Below are 22,138 nucleotides of genomic sequence, written 5' to 3'. Positions count from 1 at the left end.
GTAACAGGTGTGTTCAATCACGGTTGGTGATATTGTGTGTGAGTCATTCACAAGGAAGCCTGGGTGAAAGAAGGAGCTGAACATGAGTCCTGTGCAGCCCAGCCAGAGGGGACGAGTGGCAGCTATGTGGTCTGCAAGAAGGGCTGGCATGGCTGGCATGGCGTGGTGGAGTCACAGTTAATGGTGTTGGCAGGAAGTGCTTGCATGGCTTGGTGGAGTGACGACTATGGAGAGAGTTGCACTCAGCATGCGGGACTTGGTTGCTGAGAGCTGGACTCAAGCATGCTTGACTTTTTGGGCAGGAGCTGAACTCATCTTTGGGACTCTGTTACTGGACTTCTGCAATTGGTGGTGGACTCTGCTCCAAGGCTGCACTATGGTGAAGTTATGGTGATGGATCCGGATGGAGGAGAAGATGCACACAGGTGGTGGGCTCTGTTGCTAGGAGCGTACGCAACAAGCAAAGCTAAGTGGTGTTTCCCCTGTTTTGTCATCTTTCCTCATGTGTGTTTTAGTGCAGTAGTGGGATTAGTTTCCGCACTGACCAATTCCCTAGTGAGGGTTTAGGTCAGGACGAGCTAGGGTTTTTAGGTTCCTGTTGCGCGCCCGGTGCGGAACCGGTATAGGGAACGTTAGGAGTGCAGGGACACTGGCTCAGGGGAGCTCAGGAGGTCTCCACTTCCCTATTCCCTATCGCAGGGCCCACCATTGTTAATGTTTCCCAGGTTTCCCTTATTGTTTAAGGTCGCCTTACTGGAGGTGGGGTTTCCAGACTTGTGTATACGTGTAATGTCTAAATTCGCCAGTTGGAGGTGGTGTATCCAGCTGCACGTGTTTATTATTTAAATTCGCTCCACTGGAGGCGGTGTATCCAGGGTCACGTGCGTCACATGGGTTCGCCTTGCGGTAGTCGCTGCGTCCAGACACATGTGACCGTGACAGAAACTTTATGGAAGAATCTAAAGCTCAGAGTTCAAATCCTGAAGGTTCCATGGGCTTCTTCCATGAAGAGTGTTTGTGTGCAAAAATGGACCAAAATCACACCTAGGCAATGCATGGGACTAGTTTCTGCATACAGGAGGTGACTTGATGCTGCCATTATCAACAGTGTGCAATCTGACATACAGCTTAAACCTTCTTTGTGCTCCAAAATAAGCATACCGTTCTCTGTAGTCTAACTTATTTATTTGTATTGGTACAGGTTGATGTACAGTACAGACCAAACGTTTGGACACACCTTCTCATTCAAAGAGTTTTCTTTATTTTCATGACTATGAAAATTGTAGATTCACTCTGAAGGCATCAAAACTATGAATTAACACATGTGGAATTATATAATTAACAAAAAAGTGTGAAACAACTGAAAGTATGTCTTATGTTCAAGGTTCTTCAAAGTAGCCACCTTTTGCTTTGATTACTGCTTTGCACACTCTTGGCATTCTTTTGATGAGCTTCAAGAGGTAGTCACTGGAAATGGTCTTCCAACAGTCTTGAAGGAGTTCCCAGAGATGCTTAGCACTTGTTGGCCCTTTTGCCTTCACTCTGCAGTCCAGCTCACCCCAAACCATCTCGATTGGGTTCAGGTCTGGTTACTGTGGAGGCCAGGTCATCTGGCGTAGCACCCCATCACTCTCCTTCTTGGCCAAATAGCCCTTACACAGCCTGGAGGTGTGTTTGGGGTCATTGTCCTGTTGAAAAATAAATGATGGTCCAACTAAACGCAAACCGGGTGGAATAGCATGCCGCTGCAAGATGCTGTGGTAGCCAAGCTGGTTCAGTATGCCTTCAATTTTGAATAAATCCCCAACAGTGTCACCAGCAAAGCACCCCCCACACCATCACACCTCCTCCTCCATGTTTCACGGTGGGAACCAGGCATGTAGAGTCCATCCGTTCACCTTTTCTGCGTCGCACAAGGACACGGTGGTTGGAACCAAAGATCTCAAATTTGGAGTCATCAGACCAAAGCACAGATTTCCACTGGTCTAATGTCCATTCCTTGTGTTCTTTAGCCCAAACAAGTCTCTTCTGCTTGTTGCCTGTCCTTAGCAATGGTTTCCTAGCAGCTATTTTACCATGAAGGCCTGCTGCACAAAGTCTCCTCTTAACAGTTGTTGTAGAGATGTGTCTGCTGCTAGAACTCTGTGTGGCATTGACCTGGTCTCTAATCTGAGCTGCTGTTAATCTGCGATTTTTGAGGCTGGTGACTCGGATGAACTTATCCTCCGCAGCAGAGGTGACTCTTGGTCTTGCTTTCCTGGGGCGGTCCTCATGTGAGCCAGTTTCTTTGTAGCGCTTGATGGTTTTTTCCACTGCACTTGGGGACACTTTCAAAGTTTTCCCAATTTTTCGGTCTGAATGACCTTCATTTCTTAAAGTAAATGATGGCCACTTGTTTTTCCTTATTTAGCTGCTTTTCTCTTGCCATAATACAAATTCTAACAGTCTATTCAGTAGGACTATCAGCTGTGTATCCACCAGACTTCTGCACAACACAACTGATGGTCCCAACCCCATTTATAAGGCAAGAAATCCCACTTATTAAACCTGACAGGGCACACTTGTGAAGTGAAAACCATTGCCGGTGACTACCTCTTGAAGCTCATCAAGAGAATGCCAAGAGTGTGCAAAGCAGTAATCAAAGCAAAAGGTGGCTACTTTGAAGAACCTAGAATATAAGACATATTTTCAGTTGTTTCGCACTTTTTTTGTTAATTACATAATTCCACATGTGCTAATTCATAGTGTTGATGCCTTCAGAGTGAATCTACAATTTACATAGTCATGAAAATAAAGAAAACTCTTTGAATGAGAAGGTGTGTCCAAACTTTTGGTCTGTACTGTATATGAATCGAAATGTATATGGTAAAACTACAAAAGTACAAATAACAGGTATAAGTATTGAGCTTAGACTATCACATAGCTATGACCTTTACGATTAACAGTGAAAGCACACAGCAAGATGGAGCTTGTACATGTGAACACATGACCTAGTAACAATCACCGTCTGATTTAACAACAGTTCTGAATGCACATTACCACAGAATATAGATAGTTCCTTTGCCAGATATACTTTATCCAGGATAATGGAGTTTTAGTAACATAATGCAGGAGAAAGTTTTACACAACTATTCTGCTGGACTGCTTTTCATAAACTGACTGCTTCACCAGGACCTTCTTACCCAAAATGCATTGGTTTCTCCTACAATGCAATTGACAGGTCTCAATGAAGAGATATCCAGCTCATCGTTGAGCTGGATATCTCTTCATTGGAATTCTACACGCCAAGACACGGCGGTTCCGTGCTCCGAGCTGTATGATGTCTTGATCGGTGAGCTGGATTGTTTTATATTAATTGACAGGTCTACAGAAAAAAAACGTGCAATACAATTGAATTTCACCAGATAGTGCTATTACCACATTAGACATCACTAACAGAGTATTACAGTTTATTAAAGTGACAACATTAATTTTCACCTCGTCTTTTACACTGGAAAGAACATGAAGTGTTAAATAAATTTCAGTTTGCTTGTTCAATACTTTTTCCCTGTGTCATTTCTCATTATTACACATAACTTAATTTATGGACAGCTATGGTTTCATTTCTTTGCCTTGCGTTGTTACCAACATCTGGTGAGAATTTCATGTCAATAAAACCTTTACAAATATATTTACTTAGAAAATTTGTGACTTGTTCAATACTTATTTCACCCGCTAAATATATGCATGAGTCCCATACTAAGATTTTTTGTGGGGGACTTTATTGTTATTACTAGTTAGGTATGTATAATTGTCATGTTATATTTATTGTACAGGTCGATAAGATAACAGCAATTCCAAATGTATATAGGTTTTTTATGCTTTGCTAGTTTTAAAAACAACAAAGACAACAGCAGTCACTAAAGGCCCTTTTACATTTAGCGATGCACCAGCAATCCGACCAGCGATCCGACCCGGTCAGGATCGCTGGTGCATCGCTAAATGATCGCTAGTGAGCTTTCATACAGAAAGACCTCACAGCGATGCAGCAGCGACGCAGCGCACGATACTTACCATTCACACACAGCGATCCTGCGTCCTTCCGCCCGCCTCCACGCGTCGCTCGTCGTCACAGCAGGAAGTCTCAGCAGGAAGCGCCCGACGAGAAATGGAGCCGGACATTCTCGCGCGATCAGCGATGGACAGCGGGGGAGCCGGTCGCTGGTAAGTATCACACATAGCGATATCGCTAGCAATATCGCTATAACGTCACAAAACCAGTGACGTTTTAGCGATATTGCTAGCGATATCGCTTAGTGTAAAACCCCCTTTAGTCCAAAAAAGAGGTTAGAAAATATCTTTTATTAAACAAATATACATAAAAGACAGACTAACTGCACAGATGAGGCTAAAGATGGAATAAGCTGCACTCCAGTATAAAATTGCCCAAGGAGGGCTAAACCCTAGTGCAAGAAGACACTCATAGAACATGTGTCAAAGTGTTGCTAATTGTAACAAACATTAAATGCTTATGGGTGGAAAATATATTGCATTTTAAGGCTACAATGGCCATCCCTCTAACAGTGTTAAATTAATTCAACACGGCTAGGGCAAAAAACAAAACAAAAATGGTATCCCCATAATGCATGGTAAGAAGGAAACACCCACATGAAAAAGCAGAGTCATAGAAAACACTTCAAAACATACCCTCAGCAGAGTGAGATGTTGCACAGGATCAGCCCGCCTACCCCGACGCGCGTTTCGGCCAGTAACGCCTTCCTCAAGGGGCATACAGCTAGGGCAAAATACGTGGCTTTAAATAATCAGTCACCCGGAAACATAATGCGATGACGTCAACCCGGTATCCGCCGCGTCACACCGCCCACGCTCCAGCAAGCCGCCGGGAGCCGGAAACACGGGCCCCACGTGATCCGGAGGCCGGCGCACAGCTGAGACACAAGGTAGCAGACACAGCGACCCCAGAGCGCATGCACCCTCTGCAAAGAATCTAAAGCGGCCATTACAATTACTGGCACATACTTATGTATAACAATGTGGACACAGGGCGCATGTATATATCACAGGAAGTCAAGAAGGACACTCAAAATGCTGGCACATATAAATTATACTGTTTCGGATCATCACATTATGCCAACAGTGGCACTAAAAACGCATCAATATACAGAAGGGTGCATAAGTATATGGACATAGGAACAAATACGGACTCTAATAAGACACATATATAATCTTATATGTATACATATACGTAATACATATTGGTAGATCTAGGGATGGAAGTAAAGTGTGTAACAACAATACAAAACACACACCACCCCCAGATGAAAACAATCTAAATGGTTTGTAGACTCATGTAATAGCGGTGCCTATGGAAGCAAATAATATATAGGTCATACAGTATAGTACAAAAATTCCTAATGTATACCAATAAAAAAGTATATATCGCAGCACATATAAAGGCACACTATCCTAAACCAAATGTTCATATTGTAGAAATCCATATATACATCAACCTAAATAGTACAAAGACCAACATATAATAAAGAGATTAAACCCACATGAAGGGTCAAAAAATGACATTATAATCCCTAAACTAATGCGCATAACCAGCATGCATAAAAATGCGTACAAAAAACACATAAAGAAAAAATGTATAATGTCCATTATGTCGCTGGTGGTCATGGTCCTCCGTCGATCCAGAACAAGAAGACAGGACGGTACACGAAAAACACTAATAGTCTCGAACATCCATAGATCCGGGACAGAAAACGATGAGTGTAACAGCACGCGTAACTAAATAGCAAGAAGAAAAAACAATTAAAATCAAATAAAAGCAAAAGATGCGGGATAGCATCAAAACACAATGCACAGGTGACTATAGGAATGGCGCAAAACTTCTATTTTCATTGAGTCCCAAAGGTTGGGTGGTCTCCAAGGTCCAGATCCACCGAGATTCCAACTGCCCAAGGCATTTAGAGAGATTACCACCCCTAATGTTAATATTCAGGGCATCGATCCCCCTAAGAAGGGTGCTATCACAACAGTGGAAAGCTTTAAAATGTCTAGGGATTGTTTTGAGGGTGGCCTCATCCGTGTGGCTCGCAGCGGCTTGAATACCCAAGACATGTTCACGATTGCGAATCTTAGACTGTCTCGCGTCATCCCAACGTAGATCAGCCCACAGGGGCAAGTTGCATAGTATATTACATAACGAGTGGTACACGTAATCAGCTTTTTAATTTTGAATTTTCTTGTGTCACTCGAATTATGAAAGTCACTGCATCTATCTACGTTGGGACACGCAACGTAGCGACCACACGGAGTGCAACCACCCTCAACAGGGATATTATCCAAAAATGTCCTAGATTGCTGTCCCACATAATGGCTTTTAGATAGAAAATCCCGTAAATTCCTGGCACGTCTAAACGTGATCAGGGGACGTTTGGGGAGAAATTTCCCAACAACCGGATCCACCTGCAGGATGGGCCAGGCCTTAGTCAGTGCAGATCGCACCCTATCAGCATACGGATGAAAAGTAGTGATAAATGTACACTGATTCCCACCCCCCGGTTTATCATGATGTTGGTTATATAGCAAACGATTTTGTATAGAGTATTTTGCTCTATGATAAGCCTTTTTCACGACTCGTCTGCTATAACCACGTTCATAAAACTGCATTCTCAGTTCCTCCGCCGGCCTCTCAAAATGAATACCATTGGAACATATTCTGCGGAGATGGAGAAACTGTCCCACTGGTATTGAAGACACCATATGGCGGGGATGACAGGAGGAAGCATGTAGCAGTGTATTTGTGGAGGTGGGCTTACGGAAAATAACCGTATATACATTCCCACTGCCATCCTTACAGATGGTAACATCCAAGAAATTAATCTTGGTCGTATTACATTCAAATGTGAGTGTAATGTTTAAATCACTACTGTTGAGGCAACCAATAAATTGCGCAAGGTCGACAGCCGTGCCTTGCCAGACAAACAGGATGTCATCGATATCCAAAAGGGACGCGGTCTATCGACAACAGCCGGCCTGACAGAAAGAGGTCCCTCTCCCACAGCCCCAGGAACAGATTAGCATAGGCCGGCGCAAAGGCCGCCCCCATGGCTGTTCCCTGGAGCTGCAGGAAGAAGGACCCCTTAAACACAAAAAAATTGTGTGTGAGGGTGAATTTAAAATAGCTCCAGCAGGAGTCCCCTCAGGCCAGCGATAAATTAGATGTCTGAAGAAAGAATTGGACCACAGCAATGCCATCTTTATGTTTGATATTTGTATATAGGGACTCCACATCTGCTGAAACTAAAAGGGATTCACCCTCAAGGCATAGGCCGTCGACCTTGCGCAATAGATTCCCCATATCCTTCAGTTTGCTAGTTTTAAGCAAAAAAAATTCTCTTTTTAAAATCGATTTTATGATGCACATAACCATTTTATTTTTCTGTAGCCAAAGTTCTTTAAGGGGTTGTTTTCTTGCAGGACAAGCTGTAGTTTTCACTGATTATATTTCTAGGTATATTTGGCTTTTTGAACACCTTTTAATTCATTGTTTTTTCCTAAGAGACATGAAAAAAAAGTGAAATAGTTTTTACTTGTGGATTTCACCGCGCCATATATAATTGACATGTACTATCTACAGTATATCTCATTTGGTGCGTATCAGCTGCCACTGTTTACACAGGATGATGCGCTGCCAAGAACGCTGTCTTTTGTACTACACAAAGTCGTCTATTTGAGACAAAAATTGGTTAGGTCCTTAAGGGGTTAAACTTTTCCACAGACCAGATACTACAGACATGAAATAGCCTTTAATCTTAGTGTCATGGATCTCAATCAAAAGATTTCCTGAAATAACATCTAATAAACTGCCTGGAGCTGTGGCCCATGAATTGCGACTGGAGTTGACCTTTACAGTTTTGGTTGTTCTATGACTCACCAAATCAAGAACTATTTTCTCATCTTGAACTTCCAGTAAATATTAAGATTTCGGGTTTTTATTCCAATATATTTCACTGTTGTAATATGATAGATGTGTTTATTGGATTGTTACATTCTTCCTAATAACTCTATAAGATTGTGGGGTATAGAAATACTTATTCTCCATTCCTTCTCTTGTCTTTCCCTTTGATTTTTTTAAAGAGTAACAAAACTTCTACTGATTTTATATAATTGTGTCCAGCATGGAAAATGTTGCAAATCACTTTATTAGGGAATTTGTCTCCATTACTGTTAAAAATGGCATGTAAATGGGCTCTAAAACCCTGCTGTTCCCCGGTCTATTTGACTGCCTCTAATAACTGATGGACTCAGTTATATTTCTGGATTACAAAACCAATTTAGTGCTTCAGGAAGTCAGTAAAAAGTAGTTAGGAGTGTTCAAATCAAGAAAATGATAAGGGTGCCTATACTTTTGCACCGGTCAAATTTTGTTTAAATGCAGATTGCACATTTTCTGTTAGTACAATAAACCTCATTTGAATCCAGAAATATAACTGAGTCCATCAATTATAAGATATATGAAACTGAAATAGCTGTTGCAAAAACCAAAATTGTTATAAAGAAAAAAGGTTAACATTAATAGGGGTGCCCAAACTTTAACATATGACTGTACATTTGACCATATAACATTAACCAAAATATAGAAAAGGAGGCTACAGTGTTACGCCAGTAGCATCTGGCTTCTTCAGGAGTGATATTTATAATGTACTCATTTGGAGGACAGATGATGGTAGTGAAAGGTTCAGCTCAGCATCTGTGTCTCTCACAAACTCTGCGGGTCACACAAGCGTATATTCTCTCATGCAAGAGAGTTTGAGCCAAGTGTGTCCCAGTTCTCTCTCGTGAGAGGATCGTATCACCGTTGTGGAAAAGAAGGAGAACTTAATTTCTCCATGTTCATTGTCTGAGTCCGGGGATGTTGGACATCCGAGTGCAGTCCAATATTTCACACGCTCCTATAGATATGTATCCGAATTCAGGAGCCTCTCTCGGCACGCTGCAATTATTATTTACTATTATAGCGCCATTTATTCCATGGCGCTTTACATGTGAGGAGGGGTATACATAATAAATACAAATACAGTAATCTTAAACAATACAAGTCATAACTGGCACAGGATGAGCGAGGACCCTGCCCGCGAGGGCTCACAATCTATAAGGGATGGGTGAAGATACAGTAGGCGAGAGTAGAGCTGGTCGTGCAGCGGTTTGGTGGATCGGTGGTTACTGCAGGTTATAGGCTTGTCGGAAGAGGTAGGTCTTCAGGTTCTTTTTGAAGGTTTCCATGGTAGGCGAGATTCTGATATGTTGTGGTAAAGAGTTCCAGAGTAAGGGGGATGCATGGGAGAAGTCTTGTATGCGATTGTGGGAAGAGGAGATAAGAGGGGAGTAGAGAAGCAGATCTTGTGAGGATCGGAGGTTTCGTGCAGGTAAGTACCGGGAGACGAGGTCACAGACGTATGGAGGACTCAGGTTGTGGATGGCTTTGTATGTCATGGTTAGGGTTTTGAACTGGAGTCTTTGGGTAATGGGGAGCCAATGCAGGGATTGACAGAGGGGAGAGGCCGGGATATAGCCCGGGGGACAGGTGGATTAGTCGGGCAGCAGAGTTTAGAATAGATTGGAGGGGTGCAAGAGTGTTAGAGGGGAGACCACAGAGCAGGAGGTTGCAGTAGTCAAGGCGGGAGATGATGAGGGCATGGACTAGGGTTTTTGCAGATTCTTGGTTCTGCGATTGTTTTCTTGTGTCGAATTGATATAAAAAAAAAATTGCATATCTGCACTGCCCCATAGTATAATAATAGGCCAAGTGCTATCCGTTAAAAGATCAGATAGCAATCGGCCGTGTTATATGCCAGTGTGAGCGAGCCCTTAAGGTCTGTGTACATGGACACAGTATTTATTTATACAGTTATTTACTAGCCCTTGTATTCAGGCAGACCGCGGCAAACATTGCGCACTGTACAGTCTATAATAGATCGCTTGGTGCATATCTGCTGCCATTGATAATAGAGGATGATGCGCTGCCAATAACGATTATCTTATGTACTACACAAAATATTAATTCACTAGAAGAACAAGCTTTATGCGATAATTCACGATAACTATGGTGACAGTTCTGCTGCAGGAGGTCTGATGAGCACAACACTGATTTTGAGTACTGCCAGCATCAGTACTCCAATTGAGTATATTTTGGTATCAATTCATGTGATCCAGGCAAATAGTCTTGAGAAAAACAGGGGTGTGGATGCTACTTGCATAAAAAAAATTTAACTTGAAGACAAATCCCCTAATAAAGTGATTTGCAAAGTTTCCACGCTGGACTAAATGATTGAATAAAAAAGAACATTGCTCTTTAAAGAGAAACTGTAAGGCTCGCACAGTCCCCAAAACTGCCACCATTTTGTTATATAGCCCTATTCCTGATTTTGAGTAAAGTCCTTTTATGTCCCAAACAGATCTTCACTTCTGCAATAAAACAACTTTTAGGGTTCTCTCCCACTGGCGTGTAACCAGCATATAACTCGGACGAGTGCTCTCCAATGTTTCATTGGATAGCACTCGTTCCAATGTTACAGTATCGAGCAGTGCCGACTAGCGTTTATTTTATCCTGACAAATCGGCTTGAGAAAAAAATTGCTACATACTGCGATTGGCAGCGTATAGAATCATAGAATCATAGAATCGTAGAGTTGGAAGGGACCTCCTGGGCCATCTGGTCCAACCCCCTGCTCAAAGCAGGATTCGCTAAATCATCCCAGTCAGATGTCTGTCCAGCCTCTGTTTGAAGACTTCCATTGAAGGAGAACTCACCACTTCTCGTGGCAGCCTGTTCCACTCATTGATCACTCTAACTGTCAAAAAGTTTTTTCTAATATCTAATCTGTGTCTCCTCCCATTCAGTTTCATCCCATTGCTTCTAGTCTTTCCTTGTGCAAATGAGAATAAAGTTGATCCTTCTACAATGTGACAGCCCTTTAGATATTTGTAGACAGCTATTAAGTCTCCTCTCAGTCTTCTCTTTTGCAAACTAAACATTCCCAAATCCTGCAACCTTTCCTCATAAGACAGGGTTTGCAGACCGGTCACCATTCTGGTCGCTCTTTTCTGAACTTGCTCCAGTTTGTTGATGTCTTTTTTAAAATGTGGTGCCCAAAACTGGACACAATATTCCAGATGAGGTCTGACCAAAGAGGAGTAGAGGGAAATAATGACTTCACGTGATCTAGACTGTATGCTTCTGTTAATACATCCTAGAATTGCATTTGCCTTTTTTGCTGCTGCATCACACTGTTGACTCATATTCAGTCTGTGATCTATTAGTATACCCAAGTCTTTTTCACATGTGCTGTCACTTAGCCCTATTCCTCCCATTCTATATATGCTTTTTTCATTTTTATTGCCCAGATGTAGTACTTTGCATTTCTCCCTGTTAAAAACCATTCTGTTAGTTGCTGCCCACTTCTCCAGTTTATTTAAATCTTTTTGAATCCTCTCTCTCTCTTCTCTAGTATTAGCTATCCCTCCTAGCTTTGTGTCATCAGCAAATTTAATCAGTTTACCCTCAATTCCTTCATCTAAATCGTTGATAAAGATGTTGAACAATACAGGGCCCAGGACAGAGCCCTGTGGTACCCCACTTGAGACATTCTTCCAACTGGATGTGCAGCCATTTACGACCACTCTTTGGGTCCGATCACTAAGCCAGTTATGAATCCACCTAACAGTTGCCTTGTCCATTCCATACTTAATCATTTTTTCAATAAGGATTGTATGAGAGACTTTGTCAAATGCTTTGCTGAAGTCAAGATATACTATATCTACAGCATTTCCTTGATCCACCCAATCAGTGATACCGTCATAGAAGGAAATTAAGTTAGTCTGACATGACTTATTAGTTACAAACCCATGCTGACTCTGTTTAATCACTTCATTCTTATCCAGGTATTGACATACATGTTGTTTAATAATTTGTTCAAAGATCTTTCCTGGTATAGAAGTCAGACTCACCGGCCTATAGTTACCTGGGTCCACCTTCTTCCCCTTTTTGAAGATAGGAACAACATTTGCTCTTCTCCAGTCTTCTGGCACTTCTCCTGTTCTCCAAGAATTTTCAAAGATTATAGAGAGGGGTTCAAAAATTTCTTCTGCTATCTCCTTCAGTACTCTGGGGTGTAATTCATCTGGACCTGGAGACTTGAATTCATTTAGGCTAGCTAAGTGTTTCCTCACTATCTTTCTGTTTATAGATATCCTGGATTCTTCTATTCCCTTAATAGGACAGTGAATAACAGTTGATGTTACATTTCCTTTCTGAGAGAAAACAGATGCAAAATAGGAATTTAAAAGTTCAGCCTTCTCAACATCCTGTCTTACCATTTCATCATTTTCATCCTGTAAAAATCCTATAGCATCTTTGACTTTTCTTTTACTTTTGACATATCCCCAAAATCCTTTATTATTGCTTTTGACATCTCTTGCAAGCCTCAATTCATTTTCAGCTTTAGCTAATCTGATTTGTGCCCTGCAGGTTCTGCAGACAGCATTATATTCTTCTTTAGATATGCCTCCCTCTTTCCATTTTATAAACATTTTTTTCTTCCTTTTTAGCATGTGCTTAAGTTCTGTGTTCATCCATCCTGGTTTCCTTAACTGCTTCCTATTCTTCCCTCTTTTCGGAATTGTTAACAACTGTGCTTTGAGAATTTCATTTTTCAAGATTTCCCATCCTTCCTGGACATTTTTGTCTTTAAGGATATCCAGCCATTGGATCCCTCCAATTCTCTTTCTGAATCCCTTAAAATCTGCCTTTCTGAAATCTAACCTTGACGTCTGAGTCTTCACAGGTCTTCCGCCTCTAGTTATCCAAAATTCTAAAATAGCATGGTCGCTACCTCCTAGGGTCCCAGCCACTTTTACCTCCTCAACCATTTCCTCCCTGTTTATAAGGATTAGATCCAAGGTAGCAGTTCCCCTTGTTTTCTCCCTTACCTTTTGGAAGATAAAGTTGTCAGCAAGAGAGGATAAGAATTTCCTTGACCTGTTAGTTTTGCCTGAGAGAGATTCCCAACAAATGTCTGGATAGTTGAAATCTCCCATGACAACTATGTCATATTTTTTGGAGAACTTGGCCATTTGATGCATAAAGAGTTCATCCATAGCTTCAGCTTGCACAGGCGGCCTGTAGTAAATGCCTACAATGGTGTCCTTTCCATTGTTCTGTCCTTGTATTCTTACCCAAACAGTTTCCACAGAACTCCCAGTCTCTGAAGCTTCAATCTCTGTGCAGATATACGCGTTTCTAACATACAATGCGACACCCCCTCCTCGTTTATCAAGTCTGTTTCTTGCAAATAAGTTGTATCCTTCTAGTCTTGTATTCCAATCATGTGTATTGTCCCACCAAGTTTCAGTGATTCCAATGACATCATATTTCTTTTCCTGTGTTAGTAGTTCCAATTCTCCTTGTTTGTTGCCCATGCTTTGTGCATTAGTATAGAAACATTTTAGTTTGTGATTGGTTTCTCTTTCTCCAATATTTTTATTAATTAGATTCTTTCGTCTTTGTTCTTCCTTTCCACTTCTAATAGCAGAGTTCTCAATAGCATTTGTCAGGTGTATGGCTTTTTCTGGTCTTTTGCTTCCCTTCCCATGTTGTTCTAGTTTAAAGCTCTCCTTACAAGTGTAGCAAGGCGACTTCCAAATACATGCTTACCAGTCTTCGTAAGGTGCACCCCATCTCTAGCAAGTAGTCCATCGTATAAGTAGTTCACTCCGTGATCCAGAAATCCAAATCGTTGCTGACGGCACCATCGACGTAGCCAGTTGTTCACCTGCAGAATCTTATTCCACCTCCTTGTTCCATGGCCATCCACTGGGAGGATGGAAGAAAAGACCACCTGCGCTCCCAGTTCTTTCACTTTCTTGCCTAAGTCTTCAAAGTCTCTGCAGATGGTTTCCAGGTCGTTTCTTGCAGTGTCATTTGTCCCCACATGTAGTAGCAGGAATGGGTAGTCATCTGTAGGTCTGAAGAGTTCTGATATCCTGTCAGACACATCTTTAATTTTTGCACCTGGAAGACAACACATTTCTCTTGAAGTTATATCCGGTCTGCAGATAGCGGCCTCAGTTCCTCTCAACAGGGAATCCCCCATGACCACCACTCTCCGTTTCTTCTTCACAACATTTTTCTTTCTCCATCCAGGAGGACTCTGAAGGCGTACAAGGTTGCTGCTTGTTGGCAAAGTCTTATCCTGATGTATTTCTTCATTGTTTTCCTGCGTGAGAGCCTGGTACTGGTTTCTGAGCCGTATGGGTGCTGACTGCCTTCTGATCCTCCTGCTTCTCTGGGTCACATGTCTCCATTCCTCTGTTTCTTCAGGTGCACTTCGAATTTCTTCTCTTTCTGTAACATGAAGAGATAATTCTGCTGTGTCCAAGAACTCTTCACCTTCCTTAATGATCTTCAACATAGCTAACCTCTCTTCGAGATTTTGCAACTTTTCCTCCAACAGGGACACAAGCTTGCATTTGTGGCATATGAAGTTTGGCTTTTCCACTGGTAAGTCTGTGAACATGTAGCAAGAAATGCAGCTCACCAAATGGCTCCTGGCCTCTTCCATCTTGAGATTTCTTAAAAACGATGAAAGATGAGCCCAAATTCTCGCGCCGATAGGCGCGCGGTTTTTCCGATTTCCTCTTTTCAGCTGCAACGGCCAAAACCCAGTGATCGTTGAGCTCGCGGAGACTCTTCACTTATCCCAGAAGGCACTGGGAATATGCAAATGATCTCCTCAAGACTCTTCCCCTGGTTTTCCGATTTCCTCTTTTCAGCTGCAACGGCCAAAACCCAGTGATCGTTGAGCTCGCGGAGACTCTTCACTTATCCCAGAAGGCACTGGGAATATGCAAACGATCTCCTCAAGACTCTTCCCCTGGTTTTCCGATTTCCTCTTTTCAGCTGCAACGGCCAAAACCCAGTGATCGTTGAGCTCGCGGAGACTCTTCACTTATCCCAGAAGGCACTGGGAATATGCAATATGTATATCGGATGGCGTGCAGCCATACGAATCTGTGGGTCCGTTCACAACGTTGGACTGCACTTGGATGTCACCCGAGTGCAGTATGAACTATACCTCGACTCGCACAATGCAGAAATTAAGTTCTTCATCTTCTCCGCACCTGTGATCTGATTCTCGCATGCGAGCGAACCGGATCACAGTAAAATGACACTCGGCTCACGCTCGCAGCAGAGTTTGCGCCGTGGGTAAATTGCATATGGCATCCGATTCCCTCCTATGAATCATCGGATGCTACTCGCCAGTTTGAGCGAGCCCTTAATATACCACTCGAAATATGCTAACTAGGTAAGACTAATCCAGGTGGGCTTCACTTCACGCATTCTAATCCAATTCTGATGCAGTAATTACGTCTCTCTGAGTGTGATTTCCTTCCCATCTTAGGAATGGTATCGCTATGTCTTACTGAGCGCAGTTACTATCCCCGCCTCCTCAGCGCACTGCATGTTAAAGGATATGATTAGTTGTTTTTATCCATTTTATATTCGTGTTATTATAGTATCAGGTTGATCGTGTTGATTCTATACATTATCTTCTGTCCTTTCTGTTCTAGAGATCTTGGGACCGTGCTCTTCTTCTCCCTGTCAGAACAATGGAGTATGCCGAGAATCAGACAATACATATATATGTGACTGTCCGGCTGCATACACTGGGATCCTTTGTGAGAACCGTGAGTATCCTCTAGGTTTTTATACAGCTAGTCATAGACTGGACTCTCGATTCCAATTAAAACTTTGAGGGTAAGTTTCTCTAAGCTGCCAATCTAATTCCTATTGAATCTGAATACATTCCAGCTATTCTACGGAAGCAGAGTTTCTATTTTCTTTGCTTTGTTCATAGCCCTTACAGTGACCGGATATTTTGGACACAGTTTTTTCTTTTTTAAGTCAAAGTTTTACTTTAGAAACATGAATACCATGAAGGTAAAAAAGAAATAAGCAATGAAAAGAGCGCGTGGAAAAAAAAATTACAAAAGCGAGATCAAAACTTGTCAGTCAGTAATACTACTCCCCCAGCTGATGGCACTTCTCGAATCATCTTGTCTGTTTTGGCTGCGTTCACATGATGAGTATTTGATGTTGCACATTTTCTGCAGCATTTCTGCATCTATTGGGGGTGCATTAAATTACTTTTTACACCTGTTTTCAGCATGATTTTGACCCTGCGTTTTTTTTTCTCTTTTTCGTGTGTCATGTTTTAAGTAAAGCTGCTTTGTTTTGGACACTTCTTGGTATTTTTTCCCTGCAGATTTTCCGCATCTAATGCAAGCCTATGGGAAAAATCTGCACATAAAACTCAGCATGCCCGCAAGGGAGATTGACATATTGGGGATTTCAAACACGCACCGCAGTTAGTCTACACTGTGGTAAAAAAAAAAAAAGCCCAGGGGCTTGACATTTCTATGAATCCCATCCACTTTGTTGAAAGTGTAAGATGCTGCGTTTTTGTGCAGTGAAAATACTCAATGTCAAAAACTCATCTTGGGAACTTAACCTTAAGGGAAGATGTTAAAAACATGAGTATCAAGATTCCTATACATTTTTTGCTCGACTAGGAATTTTGGGTAAAGGAAGAAACGTGGTTCCCGTTCCTAGCTGTCGTAAATCTTCTGTGCAAACTTGGGTATGTTTACCATACTTTGAGTTTTATGTTGGGTGGAGCATTACCTTAAATTGGTTGTCCACTACTAGAACAACCCTTTCTCATTTCCCATGTTTGGCCCTGTTAAGACAAAAACAAGTATACTCACCTCCGGTGCCGGTGCCTTTCCAGCGGCGCTGTTCCAGCGGTGTCAGCACTTACGTTTCCAGGGCTCACATTTGTTTGTTGTGACATGTGCACCCTGCATCACTGTTCCCATCTTCAGACAAATTGAACACGGAGAGGAAATCAGAGAGCAGCCGTAGCCCTGGCTTCCTGTTGATATTCAATACGTCCGAAGGAGGAGACAGTGACGCCAGCGCTGATTGACGCAGGGCTCATGTGATGTAACAGCCTCACGAAAGCCCTGCCAACGGTATTGCCGACACCGCTGGAATGGCACTGACATCGGAGGTGAGTATAGGCTTTTTTATTTTAACGGGGTCAAACATGGGTAATGAGAGGGGGTTGTCCTAGTAGTGGACAACCCCTTTAAAGATATTTTAAAACACCAGATTTCCAGTAAGGTTTGACTTTGCCATAAAATTGCTCAGGTTTGAGCAATGAGCGTTGACCATAGTCTGACCGTCTGTATGGCATTAAATATCAGTGCGGACTGAGCCTAAGTGCAGTATAATGTTAATGTGATTGTGGTACCAATGAAGGAGAATGATAACGAGGTTTTCTCAGAAAGACAATCCTTCTTTAATATGAGCGGCTGATTGTCAGGGTCCAGATTCTCTTGCTCTTAGCGATTAGCTGTTATTGCTGATGCAACAAGGTTTGACATATTTAGCAGTACCTGCTTCCCTACAGCAGGGTTCCCCAACTCCAGTCCTCAAGGCCCACCAACAGGTCATGTTGTCAGGATTTCATTAGTATTGCCCAGGTGATAATTGCTTCACCTGTGCAATACAAAGGAAATCCTGATCTGTTGGTGGGCCTTGAGGACTGGAGTTGGGGAACCCTGCCCTGCAGTACACTATACAGCAGGTCTTGTGTGCACAAAGCACAGAAATAAACCAATACAAATATAGACCGGGTGTACATCAGACTTAATAGAGAAGCATTCATAAAGCCAATGAGTGTTGTCTGGAGACTTAGGTTTTGGGTTCAATTTGGAAACTCCCCTAGTGGTAGCCCAAGTGCATATTTAATAGCGGTTATTTTTTATCTGTCCCTGTAGTCCTGCAGATGTTCGCCTGAAAACTACCACCCTAGGAAATGTAGATTAGGCATATTTTGCACTTTCTGTCTTAATTTTTGTTTCCCCAGTAGGTCAGCAGGTAGAGGTGCCCTGATGTTAAAAAAAAAAAAAAAAAAGTCAGCCTGTTACATGAGACAAATGACCATGTACACAAAGGAGAAATAATGTGTGTATGGACTATAATAACCCTGCTTAGACCAAGACTGATGTGCCCAGAGTCTGCTATAACGCCTCTGACGCCCCTCCGGCATAGATTTCCTGGGACTGTAAGGCCTCATTCAGATGTCCATGTTGTACGTACGTGCTCTGTGTTTTTCAAAGATACAGTATGTACCCATTATAATCCATGGTGCTACTCACATGTCTGTTTTTTCATGTTCATGAAAACATGTCCGCTTTTTTTTCCAGTATCACTGATAAAAAGGGCCAATATATGTCAATGGGCCCATGAAAAACTTGTACCGCTTAAAGATGTCCTCCGTGTGTTGCCCGTATTTAACATCCCAAAGATTAGGAGACGTTTTGCAATATATTTATTTATCTATCCATCCATTAAAATACTGATGAAACACTGACACCAGTACCATTTTTTTTAAAAAATACTGACGTCTGAATGAGGCCTAAAGCAAAGTACTTTCCTGTCTCTGAGCCTCCTGAGCCCTCTAAGTGATACAAATGGCTGAACATTGCGAGTGTACCAGTAATTAATGCCCAGATATTGAAACAATCCAATGTGCAGATTGATCAATAGGGGACATTGCCCTGATGTCATACCGATGTCTGGTCTGTAGTAGACCCATTGTAAAACACTGTAAGAGGGCACATAGAGGACACAGGAGAGACCCACGATCAGCTCTGCTACTAAACTGGTAGCCATTAAAGTCAATGGATGCCTGCTGATTTAGTTGAGTGTCATGTAATATTTTATTTTTCATGTTGCAATTTTCATGTCAATAATCACCGATCACTTGGGTCTCACTGGATAATGTCCAGCTTTTATGCATATCTGTAATGCTAGGTTCACATTTCAGTAGTGCTGTCCACTGAGCACTACATCAGGGTCTCTATCGGAATCCCCGAAAATCCATATTCCAATTGGAATTCCATAGGAGCCATTGAATTGAATGAAGCTGATGGAGTTACTGTGGAGACTGACCGCCGTCCTAGCAGTAATTGTCTTTTTCCTACATGCACAGAATCGTTGTTTGTTGTGTTTTTGTGCATTTGTGAAAAAGATGAATACTGCCAGGACGGCTTGATTCAAGTGAATGGCCCCGTTGGGGTTCCCGACAAAACACAGTTGTTCAGGAGCCACCGTATAAATGTGAACCTAGCCTTAACATACTGTTCGTTTCAAAGTGAAGCAAATGTGAAATCTTGCAATTTTGTAATATATCCTTAGTATCTTTTTTTTTCTGTTTTCTTTTAATTTGATTGCTGATAAATCTGTTTTTCCTTTTACATGTTTAGGCTTGATGATGTTTGGTATTTATTGATTGTGCATCTTATTGGCAGTGCTGGGACTAAATCACAAACCTGTGTGCCAAATTTGCAGCACAGTCTGGCAGAACCTAGTTGACCAAAGTAAACCAACTAATAGATGGTGTAAATTAGTGCTTAGGTACATTTTTTTTGTTTTTTTGTAAAGTCCCAGATACCCCCTTTAAGAGAGAAATTCCTCCATTTTTGGCAGTTAGATTAGTCCATGGATCAATATCACATCACGGAATCTAGTATCCATAACTAGCATTATTAGATTTTTCAAGAAAGGCATCCTGGCCCTCCTTGCACTTTTTAGTGACTCAATCATTACGACATCATGCGTCAGAGAGCTCCATAGTCTCACTGCTCTTGCAATCAAGAATCTCCATCTGTGGTTATCATTGAACCTTCTTTCCTCTAGACAATCTGGATGCCCCCTTGTCCCTGTCGTAGTCCTGTGTGTAAAAAGATCATTAGAAGGATCTCTGTATTGTCCTTTCATATATTTGTACATAATAACAAGATCACCCCTAGACCTTTCATTTTTTCAAACTGTGATAGGCTAGTTTCACACTAGCGTTCTTGGGCGCAGTGCAGGGCCGCCACTAAGCCGCGCCCCCTCCGGTCATTTTCTCCTCTGATCGCATGAGGTTGCATGCGATCAGCGTATCCTATATTTAGCGTTGGATATGCTGATCGTGCGCTGACTGTGCGCTGGTCTGATTTTGCTGGCGCTGCGCCCAGTGCACAAAAACACGCTGTGTTGCATTTTTGTGCTCTGGGCGCAGCTCCAGCAAAATCAGACCAGCGCACGATCAGCGTATCCAACGCTAAATATAGGATACGCTGATCGCATGCAGCCTCATGCGATCAGAGGAGGATCTGACCGGAGGGGGCGCAACCGGGGGCTGGGCTTAGCGGCGGCCCTGTGCTGCGCCCAAGAACGCTAGTGTGAAACTAGCCTGACATCAAGTGTTATAACCTGTCTGGGTATTGCAGTTCACTCTTTCCCTTACTAATAATAATCTTTATTTATATAGCGCCAACATATTCCGCAGCGCTTTACAGTTTAACAGTTTCAGAACACAAGTCATAAGACTAACCTTGATCACTCTTCTCTCCACCCCCTGAAATTCACCTATGTTCTCCTTATACACCAGAGACCAAAATTGTGCACAGTATTCTAAGTGTGGCCACACTAGCGACTTGTACAGAGGCAAAACTATATTCTTGCCATAATCATCTACGCCTCTTTTAATGCATCCCATTATTTTATTAGCTTTGGCGGCAGCTGCTAAGTATAATAATAAATAATTAGCTGTCTGGCACTGGTCACTAAAATTGAACTTGCCATCCACCCATGCAACCTAGTTTTTTTTTTTAGTAACAGTTTTACCCAGTGTTTTACCATTTAGTACATAAACTAATTTTGCAGAGCTGTTAACCAGCAAGGCGTTAAGGCATTGACATATATATGGAACAGAAAAATATGCCAGACAGAGAACGTAAAAACAATTACGGTAATCTTTATTGTGATTATGTATTACCTGTATAATGTATTAAATATATAAATATCAGCTAAAAAGAAGATCCAAACAGACATGGTGGGATGACATACAGAAAAGGTGGGTAAGGATGCAAGTAGTGGCTACATTACAATAACCTACTCAAGAAATGAATACACCAAACGGAGTCCAAAATATTAAGACTCAAATAAATGTATTACATAATTACAGATGAGTATACAGAACAAGACATAGTAAAATACCATAATATATAATTACAGCAAAATACATATAAAAAAGACATAGTGACCACTATAAATAGATAATCATACAAAAAATGATAAGGATAATAATACTAATAAAGTGCATAATATATATGGGCTGAAAAATCAGCTATTCATAAAGTGCATAGAAAATATATAGTATATAAATCCAAATCATATATACCCGTAATGTGTGGCTCAATGTGTCCAGGCTCCCTCCAACGTACGTTTCGCCCACCGTGGCTTTTTCAAGGAGTGTCTACATTAGTTAAAATGTATGTAACAATACAATATGTCACCCTGGATGAAATTCTGGCGAAACGTGCGTCAGCTGTGCTGCTGTTGGTGGATATGTGCTTTTTATGCAATATGGCTATTTGTTCATAGGTATTTGCTCTATTTCTGGCTGCTAGGATGTCCATGGCTTAAACTAACCTTCTAATTATACCTCCTATGTTTTCTCAAAGTGAAATATTATACTTGGCAAAATATCCCATAATTTTGATTTAAAAAAGGCTGCCATGAGAGGTGGTGAGTTCTCCTCTAATGGAAGTCTTCAAACAGAGGCTGGACAGACATCTGTCTGAGATGGTTTAGTGAATCGTGCATTGAGCAGGGGGTTGGACACTATTATCCTGGAGGTCCCTTCCAACTCTAACATTCTATGATTCTATGATATGTCCCTGAATCTTGATGCATTTTGAGTGTTATCTATGTCTCTTTATCCCTAGGAAGTTGAGTGTTACAATCTGTAAATGTTTTTTAACATCAGGGTCTGATTTAATTTGATGTTGCATCCGCTTATTATGTAACATATATTTAGTTATGCCTACTTACGGTTGGTTATTCCTACATACAGTAGTGTGAAAAACGGTTTGCCGCCTTCCTGATTTCCTATTCTTTTTCATGTTTGTCAAACTTAAATATTTTCTGATCACCAAACAAGTTTAAATGTTA

The 22,138-nt window shown here is 41.7% G+C and overlaps 1 protein-coding gene across 3 annotated transcripts in view; it reads left to right on the top strand.

Moving 5' to 3' along the window:
* Nucleotides 1-22,138, top strand: part of SNED1 (sushi, nidogen and EGF like domains 1) — a 274,182-nt gene that overhangs the window by 161,473 nt on the left and 90,571 nt on the right. For all 3 annotated transcript variants that reach the window (XM_073581216.1, XM_073581215.1, XM_073581214.1), the window contains one exon: nucleotides 15,637-15,753. In XM_073581216.1, the coding sequence (XP_073437317.1) occupies nucleotides 15,637-15,753 (117 nt within the window). The remainder of the gene's footprint in view (nucleotides 1-15,636; nucleotides 15,754-22,138) is intronic.

The sequence above is a fragment of the Dendrobates tinctorius genome, unplaced genomic scaffold (assembly GCF_039654945.1).
Source record: "Dendrobates tinctorius isolate UK_male_01 unplaced genomic scaffold, ASM3965494v1 ptg000069l, whole genome shotgun sequence".
Classification (NCBI taxonomy): Eukaryota; Metazoa; Chordata; class Amphibia; order Anura; family Dendrobatidae; genus Dendrobates; species Dendrobates tinctorius.
This window is presented reverse-complemented; position numbering and strand designations above follow the sequence as displayed.